Genomic DNA, 21,338 nt, shown 5'->3' with positions numbered 1-21,338 from the left:
ACACATATATAATGTAACCTTTATACTGAAATAATCAATTTATCATGAAAACATAGCAAACGAACAAACGAACCTTCAATCAATTTATCATGAAAATATAGCAATCAGACATTAATTTACATAAATCTCATGGTATAGTGGTTTAGCGACCATTATACGTCAATTAGTTACCATAAGCAATGGAAGTATTTCAAAATCCATAATATATATATATATATATAGGGAGAGGATCATGAGAGAACTCCATTTTATGGAGAGAACTAGAGAACTAATAATGAAGTATTTTTAATTTAATTAAAAAAATATTTTTAATTTTTTTTTCTTTCATCCTTCTTATATGTTGTTATTCTTCACCACAAAAAAATATAAAAATAAAAAAAATTAAAAAAAATTAACGTTGTAATGCATATATGCAATACATCGACTTTTTTTATAATGCATATGTGCAATAGTGTGCATTTTAATATTTGAAATAGTGTTGAATATCATATATATAGTTGTTTGTATTGTATATTTGCAATAGTGTTATATTATATACAAAAATTAAAAAAATCGATAGAGTGTATATGTGCATTAGTGTTGTATTATATATATGCAATAATGTGTATTGCATACAATTATTAGTGTCGTATTTACATATATTCAATAGTGTGTATTGGATAATTCAACTGTGTTGTATTATATGCAATAAAACACTATTGTGTATATGCAATAGGCATTAGTGCACATATGCACTACAGTATTACACCGACAAGTTTTTTTCTTTTTTTTAGTATCAATATCATCTTATTAGAAGGAGGAAAGAAAAAAAATCACAAAATATTTTTTTAAAAATAGTTAAAAATAATTCTTTACTAGTTCTCTAGTTCTCTCTTTAAGAGGAGTTCTCTCTAGATCTCACCCATATATATATATATATATATATATATATATATATATATATATATATATATAATGAAAATAGCATCCATATAATGATCTCTCGTCATTATATACCAATATTAATTCATGTGTAATCGTCACTACACCCCGAATGATATCAAAAACATCCCGTGTATAATGGTCTACCGCCATTATAACACAAACCCATGTATAATGATCTACAGTCATTATATCATAAAAACAATAGGCACCTCTTTAACAAATCATGATGTTGTAGACGAGCAAAGTATACAACATTACGTATGACTATCATAGTTGATAACCTGATACATACCAGACTCAAAATATGCCCACTTCTAACCCAACGTGATGGAGTTAGGGGGGCGTCACCCCGATAGATCTACCCATATTCATGTGCCCCTTTATAGGGTTAACCGTTATTTAGCCAACTAGACTCATCCCGTGTTTGACACGGGTTTGTAAAATAAAATGCCTTTAAAAATATCAATAAAATCAATATGTAATAAATAATATGCTTTTCCCCCAAAACAATTATAAAACAAATAAAAATTCCATTTAAAAAAAACAAGGGGGTTCTTAGAGATACTCACTGCTCGAAGCCTTTTTCTCCAAAATACGTGTGTCCTATATTAGTACACGTTTTGTTAATAAAAACCTTATTTGAGTCTTAGTTTATAAAAATCCTTTATTTATTATTCGTATGCTAATGTTCACGCAAGCACACAAGCAAATAGAGTCCTAACAGTTTAACACACATATGGTTCGGTTTTTTGTTGACTATTGTTTATTAAGTAAATTAATTAATAAAGATACTATATAATTATATTAAAATATTAAAGTTTCAGTTGCTGGAAAGTTTAAGAAAATATTAATTAATTATTTATTTTATTTATAAATCTTGTCGGTTTCGTTAGTTTTGCCAGTTTTATCGGTTTCGGGTTTAAAACGAACCGATCGGCATTTCGTGTAAAATATGGCTTTTATGGCTTGAAAAAACTCTTGTTACATATATATTAGTTAAGTTTTAGAAGTTATTATATAAAAAATGTCATTTTTCATTTTCGTTAATATTTTCTTAAAATACAACTTTTGACGGTTCGTGTCGGTTTTTTCGACACGAACCGTCTAGGACCAAGTCTAGTCATTTTCTCCTCTTCTCATATATCATCCTATATTATATGTGAGTATTATACAACCTTTAGGGGCTGCTCTAAAACAGTCCCAAACCGTTGTGTCGGTTAACGTTTAAAAGTCGGTTTTTCGACCGTTAAAGTTACCGACGAGCAACTAGACTTAGCAATTTCAAAACAATCATCCCATGCATTAAATATACACACTATAACCTATAATTTATCCTTAATTTTCAGATTTGTTCATATAATCTCAAATAGCACGTTTAAGTCGGATTTTAAGTTCTTAATTTGCAATCTATGTTTATGAACAATCAAGCTTATCATTTTTCATATGAACACTTATCAAAATACAACTAAATTTTCCAGATTTCAGCTAATGTCAACAAATCATTTAAATCATCAAGCCCATGCATTTCATAATTTCCTAAGCGTTTATTTGACAATGTTTCTTATTATGGTAACTTTCAATTCTTGTTACCCTTTTTCAACAGAATTTTTACAAGTATTATCAACTAGTAATCTTGTTTATCTCATTTAACTAGTTTGATCTAAATTTCATGCATCTTATTATTTTAATTAAGTTATAATTTATTATCATTCATATTTCCAAAGTTTCCATTCCTAGTAATCATTTAACAAGCAATTCATGTACTTTCAAGTTCTTGATCAAATAATCACAACTCAAGTTTATATGAATTTCTAGCATATAACCTATACATTATGCATCCATCTCAAGACAATTATCACCAATGATCAACAATTCCCAATTTTCATATTGAATAAATATTAAAGTTTCTATAATTAGAATTATCCATAAGACTAGTTAGTTTGATTATTCTCCTAACATATTAATCCATGAATCTCTAACATGTCTCCTATCCATCAATCATCCATTTCTAATATTCAAATCCAAGTTTCATATCACAAAGGATCATTCATCATAATTTTTGCAAGTTAACAATTAAAGTTTCCTCAATTAGTAACTTTAACAGTTTCCAAGTTTCATTTTTCAATTTCATAATTTTGATGGTTTAATCTAGCATGTACCCTATTCCATTTCATCCTAATTTCATCAATTTCATCAATTTATTAATTATACTCAAGAAATCAAAAATCCCCAAATTTATCAATATGATCAAGTTCTTGCAATCTTCAACCACCATTATTAATTCTATGATTCAAGCTTATCCAAGAAATCAAAATCTCATCCTAACATCTAACAATCATTCATGCAAATCATCAAACTCATATTAATCTCAAACCCAAACATCTTTTTATTCAAGGTTCCACCCATATATCAAATAATATAACAAAGCTCTTAATAAGATTAATCATTTCAAGACATGAACTTAGAGATGAATGTATGCATATACATGTGGTTTTAATGCTACCAGTTACACACACATAAACTTAAGGCACACACATGCATACACACACAAGTTCAAGGTTCACACACACACATTTCCAAACCCATATTTATCAATCCTTCAATCCCAATTCCAACACAAGATGACCTATTAACATAAAAACTCAAATCGTACTTACCTGGATTTTGATTAGAAATTAAGATGAATGTGGGTTGGATTATACTTGTTTTTCAGTAATCTTACTTGATCTTTTCCTAGTTCAACCTTCTTGGATTTTTTATTGTAACTAGTGTATGTGATGATTTGAATTGTGATAGTGAAGGGGGGTGTGTGTGTGTGGGCATATATATATATAGGTAGATGAGGACATGGTTTTACAAGTAAAACCATGGGTTGGAGATATGGTTTAAGTAAAACAATGGGTGGGGAGGTGAAGATATTTTATGAGAAAGTGTGGGTATTTAAACAACGTCTTAAGTTTTCAGTTTAACGTCTAACGAATTTTAGCTAATCAAACGAATCTCGTTTCTAATAAATTTTTTCAGGCTTGAACCGATATTTAATTCTAGATTATACAAGCCTAAGAAACTAATTTTTGGAAATAGTTGACGTTGGGTCCTTATCGGGTCGTCCACCGACACTCGGTTACTTATTTTGCATTTTTTGCGATTCGAGCCTTCTAAAATTAAGTTTATAAATTGTCTCGACTACCTTAATATGTATTTTAATTTTTCGAGATCATTTAGCCCCTTTAAGGATTTATCTACTTTTTGACTCGTTGCCCGAGGTTATTTCACGTCAGGCTCGTTACGTGGCGATTTTTGCACTTTTTGTTGACTTTGAAACGTCTAGATCACTAATAAAGAAGATTTTTCTCATAATGATAAAATTTTATTGCTAATCGAGATTATATTAGTGAAAATTCTTGGCAAGTGTCACATTCTCCCTTCCTAGGAAGTGGTACTGGGTTCAGATTCTACATGGAATAGGTGGGGGTACTTTCGCTTCATCTAATCTTGTCGTCCCCAAGTGAATTCGGGCCCAAGCCTTGAATTCCAACGGACTTTAACCAACTCAATTCGGTTTCACCTAAGCTTTTGAATGTTCTTATTCATAACTTATGTGTGTTCTTTTATGACGTCCACCCGGACTCGTGTTAATTAGTGATTTGTCAGATAGGCATTTCCTTAGATTAATTACGTGGAATGTGTCACTTATTCTTTTAACTGTCGGAGGTAGTTCGAGCCTACACACAATTGGACTAACTCAATTGGTGATTTCGAAAGAGTCTAATATAATGAAGACTCAACTTCACTCTATCTTAGCTTAGTAATGTGATGGTAGAAAAATTCTATTTCCGTATAAGGCTCCCAATGGAGGAATTGTAACGCTGGAAGATAATTGCTTAAAGAAAATAAGCCAATGGTAGGCGAGTATTTCATATATTCTTGGAGATTTAACCCGATCCTTGACATAGAAAGCCATATTAGAGTTCAAATGCACCTGTAAATTCACAATTATGTTCTAGAACCAGAAATGACACTAATAGACAAACGAACATAAACAATTACATATTAATATATGATTAATAATCATAAATCCACACAAGTTCACCCACAAATCCGAAATTACACCAAGTGATATCCATAAAAACTTAACACTTAACATGGTAATCAGACATAATCATATATCAAAATAATGTCTTGGAATTTGAAATATGCAAATTCATTCTTTAAGGATTTTCAGTATAATGTCTTAAAAACACTTAATTATAAAATACTAATACATGGATCTTAACGGACGAACATAAACGAAACTAACTAGACGAACATAAATAGACGTGATCAGACGGATGTAAACAAGCACACTACTGAACGTTCATGGACATTGTTGATGTTAACAAAATTTTTGTTTATTCTGGGTTCGTTTATTAAACGGGTAAACATAAACAAACTTTCCGCCGAACGGTTGGTCGAAGCCCTAAGCCCTAATCACCATTGTATAAAGAGAAAATTTTGATTTGTGCCCATGTGCTTTATGGGTGGGGGCACTATACAAGTCTGATTCTTAATTTGAGCGATCTATGCCACCGTTGTTTTAGGGTGGGTATAGATTAACTCATGTCATTTGTTCACCATCAATTGAGTCATTGACTGCAAGGACAAAACTGTCTTTCTGAGAACAAGTTGTAGTTATACGTGGCACTCCTACGATTTAGAGGATAAGTTAGGTCAAAATAAGGTCATCATCGTCAAAGACTCTCTGTCTCCCCGTAATTTCCAACTCGATTCTTTAGTTGATCATCAATTCTAGGTCGTTTAGTGGTGTGGAAGTAGAAATTGAGACTAGATCATATGGTATAAGGCCTGAAAGTGAGTACTGTTAGCCCGATTACTTGTACGGTAGGTGATCAATGGTCATGCTGTTAGCAAAATTTTCAATTTATTAGTGCTATTGATTGATTAATGATAGTTACAGGTGATGGTAAGACAATGTTTACCATAAAGTTGTTCCATGGTGGTGTGTTCGTTAGTGAGCCGAAAAAAAGTTACGAGGGAGGTAAAATAAGCATTGTTGACTATGTCGATGATGACAAATTTTGTAAAAAGGTTTTGAAGTAAGTACATTGTAAGTTACAATACAGTTGTGGTCAAGTTTGTTACTTTCATCATAAACAATCGTTTGTTTCTTTGAATTTGGGTCTAAAGCCTTTGGAAGAAGGTTACCATTTTAAATATGTTTGTGATATTATTAGAGGTGGTTGTAACATTTTGTAACATCCCAAATTTTCTAAATATAATATTAAAATATTATTTACGAAGAAATAATTTATTTAAGTTGTTAGAATAATAATAAAGATAGAATGATAGTAGGCTAATAGATGGAAATTAAGTATGGACCAAAAAGGAAAGATGAGCCTTAAGTCCATGGGCTTAAGGGGGTATAAATACCCCTTAAACCCTAATTCTTTCCATTTCCATCTATCTCTACACCATAGCCTACACCTTCAAAAACACACACAAACACTCTCAAGCATACCTCCTTACGGCCGAGACTCTAAATCTAAGAACCGAACTTAGATTTTGATAGATTCGTAGCCAAGAAAGCTAGAACAAGTCCATAGTGTACGATTGAAGCTAACCGTAGCCTAAAACCCGTCAAAGGTATGTACTTTTCATATAAATGTTGTGTTTTAAGAACGGTTTGCCCTAAGACTTGGTACTAAGGCAAATCGGGTATTTTTATACCATAAAAATATAAACTTGATGTTAAAAATGGACTTAATGGACTTGTTAGTAGGTACGATTCCTATGGAAACCCTAGGAAGCATGTTTAAAAGATAAAAGAACAGTAAAATATGATAATAGATGTTATAATATGTAGTGAAAATGATAAATATGGTATTTAATACCCTACAGTGGGTATATTTGTATAGAATACTCCATTAGAATAGAATACACCATTCAAATAAGTTACCCATTCGAATAGAATGCCCATTCAAATAGAATACTTAATCGTGACATCCCACATCAGTTAGGAAGGAGAACTAAGCCTTTTTTTATAAGGAGGTGGATACCTTCCCCATCATAACGCATTTTAGGCACTTAATGGTAGTGGATGAGAGAAGAATTCCACAGTTAAGCGTGCTCAGGTGGGAGTAGTATGAAGATGGGTGACCGCCTGGGCAACCAAAAGTAAATCCGTGAGGCGATGGTGGTATGTCCCGGCCAAAGCAGACAATATTATGGTGTGGTGGTAGCTGGGCTGTTACAAATGATATCAAATCTAGGGCCAGACCGGTGGTGCCAGGTCCCGCGAGAACGCTGGATCCCTAAGGGGGTGGATTGTGACATCCCACATCAGTTGGGAAGGAGAACTAAGTCTTCTTTATAAGGAGGTGGATATCTTCCCCATCATAACGCGTTTTGGGCGCTTAATGGTAGTGGATGAGCGGAGAATTCCACAGTTAAGCGTGCTCGGGTGGGAGTAGTATGAGGATGGGTGACCACCTGGGCAACCAAAAGCAAATCCGTGAGGCGATGGTGGTATGTCCCGGCCAAAGCGGACAATATTATGGTGTGGTGGTAGCTGGGCTGTTACAGATTATTGACATTCATGTTGAACATGGCCAAACCAGTGTGATACAAATTTTTGGATTTGTTATTGCCTTTAGCTGACTGTGGGTGAAATAGTTTCATACAAAGGACCCGACCAAAATGATGAAGAATTATGTGGTGGTGATCGTGGAGATGGTGATGAATAGGATAATGATTCATATGATGGATCAGATGGTATGATTCAAATCCTGATTAAACAACAAAATTTGAAATTCCTTTGGAGGAAGTAGAAGTTGACATGAGACTATATAAGGTTGTTGTTGATTATGATGTGGATGAAGACACAGATCATAATAGTGATGGTAATCGGTATATCCTGACATGAAGGATTATGATAGCTCTAATGATGAGAGTCTGAGTGTGTTGAACAGTAGCTAGTAACAAGAAGATGGTGATTTCAACAAACAATACAGCAACCTGAGAACCTATATTGATGAGCTGCTAAATGCAAACCCTTGGAGTTCCATCAAATTATATGTGGAACCATGTTCTGTCCCTAGCAATCCAACCAGACAATTCAAGAGAATTTATATATTTTATGTCGGTTTGATTAGTTGTTTTAAATTTTTTTAGAAAGAACTTCTAGGGTTAGATGGATGTTTCATGAAAGGAAAATATCCTAGTCAGATATTAACTAATGTTGGTGTGGATGGTAACAAAATGTCTACAGAGTTTCCTTTGCGATAGTGGAAGCTGAATGTTATCGATTATGGAGTTGGTTCTTAAAGAATCTAGGAGATGATCTTAACTTGCCTATTGATGCTAATTTCACCTTAACCGACAAAAGATTAGACTTTATTTAAATTTTGTTATAACTTATAAGCAAACTCATAGAATATCAAAGTGTTGTGTTGGAACTTGTAGGGACTCATTCCAGCTCTTGAAAAAGTTTTACCTAGGGCCGAGCATAGGCTTCGTTAAAGACACATTCATGAAAACATGAGGCAGAAATGGCGTGGATATGTGTTTAAAGGCTTGTTTTATAGAGCAGTCTCTGCCACTTATGTCTCCTACTTCAACAATGCTATGAAGGAGATCAATAAACTTAATCTTGGGTTGTTTATCTGGCTTAATGAAATCTCAGCTAAAAGTTGGTTAAGATCACATTTTCAGGAAGGACAAAGTGTTATATAATATTGAACATCTATGTGAATCTTTTAAAAACCAACTAGTTTGAACAAGGGACATGCCTATCATATAATGCTTAGAGTAACATTATACTACATGTCATTCTTTGTGATAATATATTGTTATGAACCATCGTGTTTTAATATGGTGACTATATTGGTAGGTAAAAAGTATTTGGAGCCAATGTGTTGTTAATGTGGATAAGAGAACATGTACATGTAGGAGGTGGGCATGACAGGATTGTCATGCAAACATGGGGTTGCATCTCTATTTAACATGTCACAAAATAGCATCCCTTTAGGTCCACTTGAAATGTGGGTTGATGAACCATACTGGTTAGAAACTTGGAAGAAAGTGCATATCAAGAACGAATTGATAACGGAAACACAAACGAGCACACAATATTTAGAGTAAACTCACGTATTATTATAATCAAGAAACTAGCACAAAACTTGAATACAATAATCCTTCTCACTTATACAATAACCCTAACATGACTATGTATTTATAGGGAAACCCTAACTTGGTCAACAAGTAGTTACCAAATATAAAAACCCAATTGTAACCACATAAACCCATTACATCATTAATGAATTCCATAGGCCCAATAGGTCCAACCTGGTCACCTACACGTGACGGGCCTAATTATATGGAAATTACCAATAGTATATGCACCAGAACAAAGGCCTGATATGTGGACTCGTTCAGAATGCCCAATAACATTAACTCCAACAAAACATCATAAGTAGGTAAGTAGCCATCTGGTATATGCAACAATTCTTAAACAACAAAGTAGATTTCTTTGTTTTTTCAAATATATTGGGAGGCCTAAGAAGAGCAGGAAGAAGGCACGGGATGAGAAGAAGAAGATGACAGCTTCTAAGAAGAGGAATATGGCAATAGAAGATGTTCAACAAGTGTTTTCTTCAGGAGGGAGACTGGCAAGAATGGGGCAGGGTTTGAAATGTAGCAAACTGTGGAAATTTTGGTCCTAACATCAGGAGTTGTAGGCCTCCAACTAATAAAGGGACAAGCTCCCAATCAGAAATCAGGTCTTCACAAGGAGCACCCCAACCAAGTCAAGCCGAAGGAAGTCAACAAGGTTAGTTTTTAAGGTTGATGTGGGTGCTTTGTGCTAGACAATCTCAAAACAATTGTGGTTTGTATGACATTTTAAAAACTTATTGTATGTTTAACGTATGACAATTTAAAGAAGGTTTGATTTTATGAATGTTTGATGTATGACAATTTGAGAGGTATGTTAACTTTGATATGGTGTTTTAATTTTGCATTATATATGGTTCACACTTTGAGGCTATGTTATGAACTATGATGGTTTGACAAACAAGATAACACATACCAACAACATCATCCAAACATCTCTATTAAACCACCTGATTCCAAGTTAAACATTACAATGCAAATCAAGTACAAACATAACTACAAATCAACTTCACTACTACTTCCAATGACAAACATCATTTAACCAGTCAGAGTTTCAATCATGCTCGCCTTCGTATGGATCATGATAATAATTAATTAATTTCACACTTACACAACATATGAATCATAATTTCAAACTAGTTTAACACCGACACAGCACAAGAATCATTGACGGGTTAACCCTAAAACTACGACGGTGACATAGGGTGCCCCACTGAAATCATAATTGTCCTTGTATAAATAAGAGAGACATTCCTGGAATCCAATCAAATAATAATAATAATAATAATTGTTGGATCGACGAAGCAGAAGGAAGGAAAGGTAGGTTCCGATGGATCATTCATGGCGTATCTGCCAGCAGCAGGTAACACCAACACCAACACCATCTGTCCAATCTGCTCAATATCTCACCTGCCATTTTGCCCCCCTCCTCCACCTTTCATCCAAAACCCTAGATTTCATCATCCACAACCCAATTACTTTCATCCTCCTGTTCATCCCAACCATCACACCTCCTCCATAAATAATTATCATAATTATTATCCTGTTGATATTAGACGACCACCTTCATGGCATTGGCACGGTACTACTACTAACCCTACCTTTCATCCCACTCCCTACGATAATAATAATATTCATCCCACCAGAGGAGCTTATTATTATGATCACAATAATAACAATAAAATTAAGAGGATGAAAATTGAAGAACCTAGGGACACTGAGAGGATATTGAAACTCATTCATGATCACGGCAATGGCAATGGTGATAATAATAGTATTGGATTTAAAGCTCCTAACTCCAACCATTCTCATTATCAACCTCCTCTTCCTGCTTCACCACCACCATCGCCAACAAACCCCTCTTTGTTTCCTGTTGTCCTTTCTTCTTCTTCTTCATCGGCTGCTCCACTTTATTATTATTATTATAATTCTTCAAATAATAATAATGCAACTCCACATCCTGAGGTATAATAATACTAATTCTTTTTGCTCATTAGTGAATTTGTTACAATGCTTTTTGTGGTTGGTTAACTCTATACTAACTTTTTTGCTTCTATAACAATATTCCCTTATATGTTTCATGTAACTCTCATGTACCAACACTGGTTTTAATGATAGTTTCATGTTTTCATCTTCTTATTTACTGAAACTGTGGTTTTATATCTTTATCTGCAACAACACACTAGCTTTTTAGTATTTTTCGAATTCTTTTTATGTATTTTAATATGAATGCAGTTTCATGTAACTCATAAACTTTATATAGTCAAGTGTGATAACCTGAATCATCACGAGCATGCCTAAATCATATATGTAACAAAATATATGGTATGTCATTATATATATATATATATATATATGAGGCTTTATATTCCAAATAATAATCAGTGTTCTGTTTATTAGGAATTTCACATTCGACAATCGTCACCTGAAAAACCCTTGCGAGATATTCAACCATATCCATTGAGGCGTTTATCTTCAAAGAAGCAGCAAAATATTATTAATGCTTCTCACATATTTAAGCAACCACACCGAGCATCTCGTCCTGGTCATTTTGTGATTATCCTGTGTGGCCTTCCAGGTAGTTTGTTTGATTATAGTAAGGGCTTTCAAATCTTTTTGAAAAAATGGTTTCCGTGATGCGTGCAAATCATCGAAATTATAGTTCATCTTCTAACTTGTGTATTCTCTTATCATTATTATTGTTTGTGTTAATGAGTTCATGTTGGGTGACATGTCAGCATTTTTCAATTAAAACTGAAACCTGCATCCACAATTGCAGGTAGCGGAAAAAGTTACATGGCTAAACTGCTGCGTGATATTGAAGTTGAAAACGGCGGGGAAGCTCCACGAATTCATTCCATGGATGAGTACTTTATGATTGAAGTTGAAACGGTAGCAATTTCAGTCCTTTTGTTTGGAAACGGGTCAATTTGGACCGTATGATGTTCGATATAAATAATCCGAAAATGAATTATATCAAATGTGATGAACAACTGATCAAAAGTTTTCTAACGTCTGTTCAAGTGATTACTTTTCATAATCATATTCAATTACCTCTTTTAACCCAAACTTTGACCCGTTTCTATCTTACATTTTATTTTTACTATTATGCTCTATTTCTTTCTGTGGTTTATTTTAATTAACTTTTATAGGCAGAAGAAAGTGAGTTATCAAAGTCGTCTGGTTCACTGAGAAGTAAGAAACATGTAATGAAGACAGTGATGGAGTATTGTTATGAACCTGAGATGGAGGAGGTATTTATATAACAACTATTTTCAAATGGATGAACTCATTGGTTTTAATAAGCAATTTTTAATTTTATGTTTTTCATACTTTTACCTTTTGTGCTTTTAAAACTTGATAAGTTTTTATTGTACTTAAAAAGTCTTATGTTTTCTTTCATTATTAGACTATGTCAGCTAGACTAGATTATTATTATTAATTGCTATATTGTAGAGGGTAGCTAAGTGTATTTAGTTACTTCTATATAATTTAGATGTAATCTCCATTATTAACATACAAAATAATAATACGATCACCTTCAATAAACTGATTTGGTATCAGAGCCAAATCAGCCAATATCTTCTCTAACCCTAATCACCTTCTACCGCCTATCATCTAACCCTAATCTTCTTCTGCCGCCTACCCTCTTCTTCAATGGCAGCAATCCTTATCTTCTCAAACCAAGAAAAGACCACCCATAACTCACACAAATTCGCCTTTACTCTCAAGCCCACCAACTATGGCTACTGGAGATCCATGATCGAATCCTTCTTAACATCACATAACCTCTTCGGTTATGTTGACAGAACAATTCCATGTCCCGAACAAAAGATTACTGTTCAAACCGAAACTACTGATAATCCCAGTTACATTCCCTGGATTTCTAACGATGCTCATATCCGCACCTTAATTATCTCAACCGTTTCTGAAGAATCGTATCAGCATGTTCAGGGAAAAACTTCCCGTGAAGTCTGGCTATCCTTAGAACGGGCTTACGCACCCGTCACTGCTTCTCATGAATTCACCCTTAGAAGTCAACTCCTCTGCATCACGATGAAGGGGGACGAAAAACCAGTTGACTATCTTTGCAGGGTACAAGAATATGCAACCGCTCTTGCCAACATCGGAGAACCGGTAAAGGATAAAGAACTTGTCATGCTTACCCTTGCAGGGCTACGTGAAGAATACAACGGCCTGAAAGGAACCTTGCTTGGCCGCCTACCACCTGTCTCTTTTCATGAAATCTACTCACTATTATCTGATCATGATTATGTGGTCACTAAACTGGTGCAAAACAACCCGCAAGATTTACTTGCTGCAGCCTCCAACTCCTCGGCTGCCCCTGGTTGTCTACCAACCCCACCCAACCTTGACGAGTTGCAACAACAACTCCATAATATACAACTGATGGCCTCCCAATTGGGTTACCAGCTGAACCCGAATCAGTCACCACGACCCCAGACCCACTTTGGGTCTCGCTCCTATAATAACAATCGTGGCACAAGAAACAACCGTGGTTATTCTCGGGGCAACTCTCGTGGTCCTTTACTCCACGCTCCAGAGACAATGGTGGTACTAGACAATTTCAATGGGCTTCTACTCAAAACACCGTATACGGTCACTGCAACCGATGCGGGATCGGGCATCTCTTCTCTCAATGCCCCAATCAGCCCTCCCTGCAAAATCGGCCTGCGCCTCAGGCGAATTTTTCAGCCTTTTCAGATGTGGCCTCATCATCTGGAACTGCTTGGAAGCCCGACACGGGTGAAACTCATCATGCTACTCCAGACTTAACTAGCCTGGACAACTCTGAGGCATATTATGGTAATGATTCATTACTTGTTGGCAATGGTAATTCTATACCTATTTTACATATTGGTTCATCCAAATTCCACTCAAAACCATTAAACTTTCTGATATTCTTCATGTTCCTGCCCTTAAACAAAACCTTTTATCCGTACAAAAATTTTTCCTTGACAATAATGTATTCTTTGAATTTCACTCTACTTTCTTTGTTGTGAAGGACGAATCTACACGCAGTACCCTTCTAACGGGTCCCAGTGAACAGGGCTTGTACTCTATCCGTCTTCCACAACTCAAGTCGTTGCCCATGGTTGCCTTCACCGCTGTCAAAGCTTCTTCGAACACTTGGCATCAACGTTTAGGACATCCTCATGCTCAAGTTTTTAATTCTATTGTTTCTCATTGTTCTTTACCAGTTTCGGACAAATTATCAAAAGATTTATGTTCTTGTCAAATAGGAAAATCATCAAAATTGCACTTACCCGATTCTAATTTTCATAGTTATAATATTTTGGATCTGGTATATTGTGATGTTTGGGGTCCATCTCCGAAACCATCTATTGATGGTCATCGGTATTTTTTGTTGTGTGTTGATCATTGTACTCGTTATATGTGGTTCTATCCTTTAGCACAAAAATCTGATGCTCATGCTATATTAACAAATTTCATCACAATGGCTGAACGCCAATTTAACAGAAAATTAAAATCCATTCAGTCAGACTGGGGGGGGGGGGGGGTGAATTCCGCCCTCTCACCAACCTCTGTCGCAACCTTGGCATCATCCATCGCCTCTCGTGCCCATACACCAGCGAGCAAAATGGGTTTGTGGAACGCAGACATCGGCATGTCGTTGAAACAGGTCTCTCCCTATTGGCTCACTCAACTATGCCCCAACGTTTCTGGCACTTCGCCTTCGAAACAACCGTTTACCTAATTAATCGGCTTCCCTCACGCATATCCTCCAACAAATCTCCCTTTGAACACGCCTTTCTCCGCAAACCTGATTATTCTTTCCTGAGAGTCTTTGGCTCACAATGTTTTCCATACCTCCGCCCCTACAATCGTCACAAAATCGAATTCCGTTCTACTCTGTGTGTCTTCCTTGGCTATAGTCTTTCCCACCATGGCTATCGTTGTTTTGATCCCTCCACTGAGCGTATCTATATAGCTCGGCACGTTCGATTCAATGAACAAGTCTTCCCATATAAACCCTCACCACAACCGACCCCATCATCACCACCCGCATCCCCGTACATCTCTATGTTTCCCAATCCACCACCTGGTTTCCCACCCGATACGAGCACACATACTGCCACTGACTTATCTCCACCATCCTCACCCCATCAGCCACCAAATGCTGATCTCACTCCCATAACCGAACCTCTTACAGCCCAACAAACCCCCCTGCCTTCCCCCCTACTGCCCAGCCCTCTCCAGCCCACCACACACATACGGAACAGCCCCTCGCTGCCCAACAACCATCCAACTCCCACCATCCTAACAACCCAGAACCTACGGTTACTCGTTCCCGACCACCCAACCTCGGACAGAAGCCTAAACAACCTGATCGGTATAATCCGGCAACCTATATAGCCAAAAGTACCTCTTCCTTACCCATTGAGCCAACTAGTTTTACTATTGCCAACAAATATAATGAATGGCGCCACGCTATGTCCGAAGAGTTGGACGCGCTGCATAAAAATGGCACGTGGACTCTTGTGCCACCTGTTCCTAATACTAATATTGTTGATTGCAAGTGGGTTTACAGGTTAAAAACGGATGAAAACGGGAAAATTTTCAGGTTTAAAGCCCGTTTGGTTGCGAAGGGCTTTCATTAACAACATGAAGTGGACTATCATGAGACGTTCAGTCCAGTCATCAAACCTACTACTATTCGGACGATTTTATCGTTAGCTATTACAAACAAATGGTCCTTGCGCCAACTGGATATTCAAACAGCTTTTCTGCATGGTGATCTTGAGGAGACCGTATATATGCGCCAACCACCTGGATTCGTTGATCCTACCAAACCGGGTCATATTTTTCTTCTGCACAAATCTTTATACGGTCTCAAGCAGGCTCCCCGTGCCTGGTTTAAAAATTATCAAATGCTCTTCATCAGTTGGGGTTTCATGGGTCAACGACTGATCCATCACTGTTTATTCTCAATTCTCAAGGCTCATTGGTGTATCTCCTAGTTTATGTGGATGACATCATCATCACCGGTAACAATGCTTATACAGTTTCCAAGATTATCACTCGTCTTAACTCTATCTTTGCTCTTAAAGATTTGGGGCAACTAGACTATTTTCTTGGGGTGGAAGTCATTCACAAGGAATATGATTTAGTTCTTTCCCAAAGAAAATACATTGGAGACATTTTGCATCGGTCGGGTCTAACGGATTGCAAGCCTATTTCCACTCCTATGGGTACTTCTCATGTCTTGCTTCCTAATGATAGTCCTCCTTTGGACGATCCTTCTCGGTACAGACAAACAGTTAGCGCTCTCCAGTATGTGACTCTTACCCGTCCCGACATTGCATTTGCAGTTAATCGGGTTTGTCAGTTCATGCACGCCCCTACAGAAAACCACTAGGCAGCTGTCAAACGCATCTTGCGTTATTTAAAGGGTACAATGAACATGGGTCTTTGGTTCCGTCACAATACAGGCTATCGGCTGCAAGCCTTTTCTGACTCTCATTGGTCTACCAACGTACAAGCCTTTTCTGATTCTGACTGGGCTGGTTGTCCAATCGATTGTCGCTCGACGGTGGGATTTGCTATCTACTTGGGTTCAAACCTTATCTCTTGGTCTGCTCGCAAACAACGAACTGTTTCTCGCTCCTCAACTGAATCTGAGTACACGGCTATTGCAGACACGGTTGCAGAATTAATTTGGTTAAAGTCTCTTCTTCGAGAGCTTGGTTTGCACAGCGAAGCACCAACACTTTGGTGTGATAATCTTGGTGCCACATATCTCACTGTTAATCCGGTGTTTCATGCTCGTACTAAACATATCGAGGTTGATTTTAATTTTGTTCGTGAACAGGTTACTCAAGGTCATCTCAATGTCAAATTCATTTCAACGAATGATCAAATAGCCGATGTTTTTACGAAGCCTTTGTCATCTCAAAAGTTTGAGTTTCTACGGTCCAAGTTACAGATCGCGAACCGCCCTGAACTTGCGGTGGAATATTAGACTATGTCAGCTAGACTAGATTATTATTATTAATTGTTATATTGTAGAGGGTAGCTAAGTGTATTTAGTTACTTCTATATATTTAGATGTAATCTCCTTCATTATTAACATACAAAATAATAATACGATCACCTTCAATAAACTGATTTTCATTTAAGTAGATCAGTTTCATGTATTATGTTTTATGCTTTTAAGCTGTGATCTTTGTGGAAGTTTTTTTTCATGTCATCAACACCATATTGTTTCTCACATCTGTATTTTTATTTGTGGCTGCTCAATGACTGGATATACTTTACATTTGTTTTTTATGTTATTAGAAGAGCCTTTTCTTTTTCCTTTTTTCCTAATATGCTTGTATATTGCTTGTGGTTTTGAGGCTTATATGGTTTCATTCTATGTAACGCATCTACTTTTTCATCCCTTCAATATAATGAATTAGGTTTTTTTTGATGTTTTAAAGAGAAGCCGGTGTTGATCTTTCTTAATTTTTCTTATTTCATACATGTAAAAATAAAATTGGTACTTAAATAAGGATAATATTATCTTTCATTTTTTGGTAAAGCTTTAAAGATTTAATCTGGTTTTGCGTTTAAGTCTTATTATCACCTCTTATGCCGATTTTTTTAATCTTTTAAAAAAACATTAGTTCTAAGTCATGTACATTTTGATTTATGTATGAATTTTATGCATTATGTTAACACAAGCAAACCATTAAAAGGGTCGTATTTGTTGTTGAGTTTTAGAGGTGACAATTTAGACTCATTTAGTTATAAATGGTTGGTTCGGGTTATTATGCTTTTATCTATAACAGTATAACAGGCCAGACTGTTAAGTTACAAAAAAATTAGCAAAAAAGGAGATGATCATATGGGCCGTGAGTCACGCAAAGTGTGTTTTTAATAAACCAAACTTTCTGAATAATTCTATTTAAATTATAATATTGTTACCAAAATATAGTAGTTATTGTAATCGTATTTGTCACGCTAGCTGTTAGAAATTACTTATTTTGCTATATATATCTGATTTTATCTGATCCCTTTTACATTAATTTGTTGTATCTCATCCTAATTTTCATTGTGACGTTTGTTTAGTAGTATTGTCATATTATAATCGTTATATTATTCTAACATTGAAATTATATTTGCATAGGCTTATCGAGCAAGCATGCTGAAGGCATTTAAAAAGACCCTTGATGAGGGAGTTTACTCCTTCATAATCGGTATGGTTTATCTGAGGCACAATTGCTAACTTCTAGTGTATTAAGGTTTATATTCTGTCATTTTTTTATCTTGCATTTTTTGTTTTTCTAAATTTTGTATGGTTAGTTTTTGGCGCACTTCATTATCTATATGAATAACTGGCTGTCTAGAGTTGGTGATCATAAGTTTAATGCAAATTTTATCACAGTCTTTTTACATAAAAGAAAATAGTTGTATCCAGTATAGAATAAGTGGTGGACAATTTACACTAACAAGGGATGCAGTTTTGTTGTTGACCAAATTGACTTATTTGTTGTTTCCTGGGCTTAGTGGATGACCGCAATCTGCGGGTAGCTGATTTTGCTCAGTTTTGGGCAACTGCTAAGGTATACCCTCAATTCTCTCTTTGTGTTATCTGGTGGGCCCTATTTTTTTCAGTGTATTATTTTCTCTAATTTCGATAGAATATTAAGGTAAGAAAAGCAAAAATGGTGTGTTTGTTAAATAAGGCGTGGGATTTTCTAACTCAAGCGAGGTTTATTTTCAGATATTAATGATAGTTACATATACAATGATATATTATTATATAGATTTTCTTATATATTAATGTGTGTGTTTAAGTAATATAATACATATTTCAAGTTATTTTTATGTACAGTAGCTGCACATACATAGTTTTTCATTGGATTCGTATGTAGTGCATCAGTTATATTTTTTTTCGATACATTATTCGTTTTCATTTGAGGTGGCAAAGTTGTCTTTTTTTTTTGATTGTTTGCCTTTATTCATTGAATGATTGGTTGGACACAAAGTATCTTTATATTCCAAGTAAAAGAACAATGCTTGATTACCCTTATTTAATAGAAAATAGAACTTGATTAACTAGTACCTCTAACCATACATATTATATAGACTCGTACATATGGAAATAGAAAAATTGTCATCTAGATTGAGCTATAGCTCTCCAATAAAAAATTTCTATTTGTGTTTTGTATTTTTCGTAAATCATTGAAATCTGCTCTAATTTTTGAAGGGCAGTTTAGAATTTTATGAAGTGGTACACAAGCATAGCTTGGCGTATTTATGCTTCGCGTTGTTACTGACTTAAAATATGGCAACTGTTGTGTGTACTGTATACGTGCAGTCTTGAAATCTCTGTAGTAATCATGACAATAGGTCTATGCCTGATACAAAATTGAATTTATTTTCTAAATTCACAGCATATAATAGAATTAAATGTTATGGGTGAAGTAGGTTTCCAACCGGTTTACCTAGTGAATTTGTAATTCAAGACAATCTAGTTTTACAATATGGTTCATGTTGATTGTTGATTAAGAGTTAGCAAAGCGTGATAATTATTTTGCTACAAAGTAACATATTGATAGTTAAAAAAATACAAGAAATGGCACGGTTTGGTGCTTTTTCTGAGAGTGCAAAGTTGTTCTCCGATGGTTGAATATTTTTAGTTTTACTAATTTAAATCTATTCTTATGTTATTCATTTATCTCGTGTTTTTTTGCAGAGATCGGGATATGAGGTATATTTGGTGGAAGCTTCATACAAGGATCCCGCAGTGAGTTTAAAGTTTAAAAATCACACAAATCTTTTGAATTCCAAATGCCATGTGCCAGCAAAACATAGTTAACCGCTTTTTTTTTTCCTTTTTTTTTGTGTAGGGCTGTGCTGCTAGAAATGTACACAATTTTACACTGCCTGATATACAAAAGATGGCTGGACAGTGGGAAGAAGCTCCATCTTTATACTTGAAAATGGATATCAAGGTTTTTACTCCCACCATCACAAATTAGCGGTGACTTATTATTAAAACATTAGTAGTTTGATCAAGACACAGACCTAGGAATTAAATATATACGTGAAGAATATTTTTTGAACAGCACTACAGTTACGTGTTTGTTTAATCTTTTTACTTGGTTTTATAGTCTTTACTCCATGGAGATGGTTGGGTTGAAACTGATATTCAAGAGGTACGTGTTGTTAGTTGCTTTTATCAATATGCTTGAATTACTCTGTACAAAGCATATCTATGATTCATCAGTTTAGAGATATGATAAAAGTTGTTTTATGCTTCCAGTTAGCAAATTTAAAATATACAAAGATGTTCTTTAATGTGAAATCACATTTAAGTCGAATTGTATGGATGTTGACCCCTAATCCCCTATGAGTTTGACAGGTCGACATGGATATGTAAGATGAGGATGCTATCGATGCTTCACAGGATTCTGATGTCCGAAAGCCACGTGATGATACGAAAGATCAGGTGGATGATTTTAGACCTCATGGTATGTTCTCAAGATATATTATTACCTAACATACAATAGTGTCTCTGCTGGTTCTATTATTATTTATTTAAATCTTTGTGTATATGATGTTAGTATTTATGTGGAGTTTATTCATTATATTTCAGTCATTTGATTAATCGTTTTACTTCTGTACGCATAATTGTGTATGCAGATGAGGCGAAGGTTGTTACTGTGACAAACCATCAAATAGAAGAGGTGAAGGATTTGAGTAGAAGTAAATGGTCAAACAATTTTGATGCAGAAGAAGAAAAGAATAGTGGTGGGGCTCTTTCGGGGTTGGTTCAAGCGTATAGCATTAAGGAGGCTAAATCAGTATCCTGGGGTGATCAGGTGTGTGGTGTAGTTATATAAACGTACGCACACACACACACACATACATATATATGGAGATAGGGAGAGGTTCAATACAAAAGACTGTATTTGGGTTTCCTTATTTTTACCTTCTTATAACTTATTAACTTTTACAAGTTTAAATAATGTTTGGGTAATATAACTTATTAACCATTTTAAAGTAGAAAAAAGGAGTTTTCATAAGTTAGGATTTTGTAACTTATAAAAACCTCCTTATATAAGGTATAAGGAGCTAAAAATAAGGAATCCCAAACACCCCCTAAGTTATCGCGAGAACAAAAAGAACAAACCTAAATATTTTATTTTTTCTTTTAATGGTTTATAATTTCAGAAACTTTTACTTCTCACATACTATTGTCTATGATATGC

At 35.2% G+C, this 21,338-nt stretch overlaps 1 protein-coding gene across 1 annotated transcript; it reads left to right on the top strand.

Moving 5' to 3' along the window:
• Positions 1–11,599: 11,599 nt before the first annotated feature.
• On the top strand, positions 11,600–20,869 carry LOC143625600 (uncharacterized). The gene is made up of 10 exons (XM_077095890.1): positions 11,600–11,671; positions 11,873–11,985; positions 12,246–12,347; positions 18,248–18,317; positions 18,628–18,683; positions 19,820–19,870; positions 19,974–20,078; positions 20,238–20,282; positions 20,489–20,597; positions 20,770–20,869. Exons 2-9 carry the CDS (start codon positions 11,890–11,892, stop codon positions 20,504–20,506), a joined length of 543 nt encoding a protein of 180 aa, XP_076952005.1. The 5' UTR covers positions 11,600–11,671; positions 11,873–11,889; the 3' UTR covers positions 20,507–20,597; positions 20,770–20,869.
• The last annotated feature ends 469 nt before the right edge of the window (positions 20,870–21,338 follow it).

Source organism: Bidens hawaiensis, unplaced genomic scaffold (assembly GCF_021521415.1).
Source record: "Bidens hawaiensis isolate Kalapana, Puna unplaced genomic scaffold, B.hawaiensis_p1.1 tig00004126_1, whole genome shotgun sequence".
Taxonomy (NCBI): domain Eukaryota; kingdom Viridiplantae; phylum Streptophyta; class Magnoliopsida; order Asterales; family Asteraceae; genus Bidens; species Bidens hawaiensis.
Note: the sequence above shows the minus strand (reverse complement) of the source record. Positions and strands in the feature narration are given on the sequence as shown.

Excerpts from the sequence above, each read along its gene's own strand:
- LOC143625600 (XM_077095890.1), top strand. The coding sequence starts at position 11,890 with ATGGCTAAACTGCTGCGTGATATTGAAGTTGAAAACGGCGGGGAAGCT. Across the intron at positions 12,348-18,247 it reads ATGAACCTGAGATGGAGGAG|GCTTATCGAGCAAGCATGCT; the intron begins GTATTTATATAA and ends ATATTTGCATAG. Across the intron at positions 19,871-19,973 it reads CTTCATACAAGGATCCCGCA|GGCTGTGCTGCTAGAAATGT; the intron begins GTGAGTTTAAAG and ends TTTTTTGTGTAG.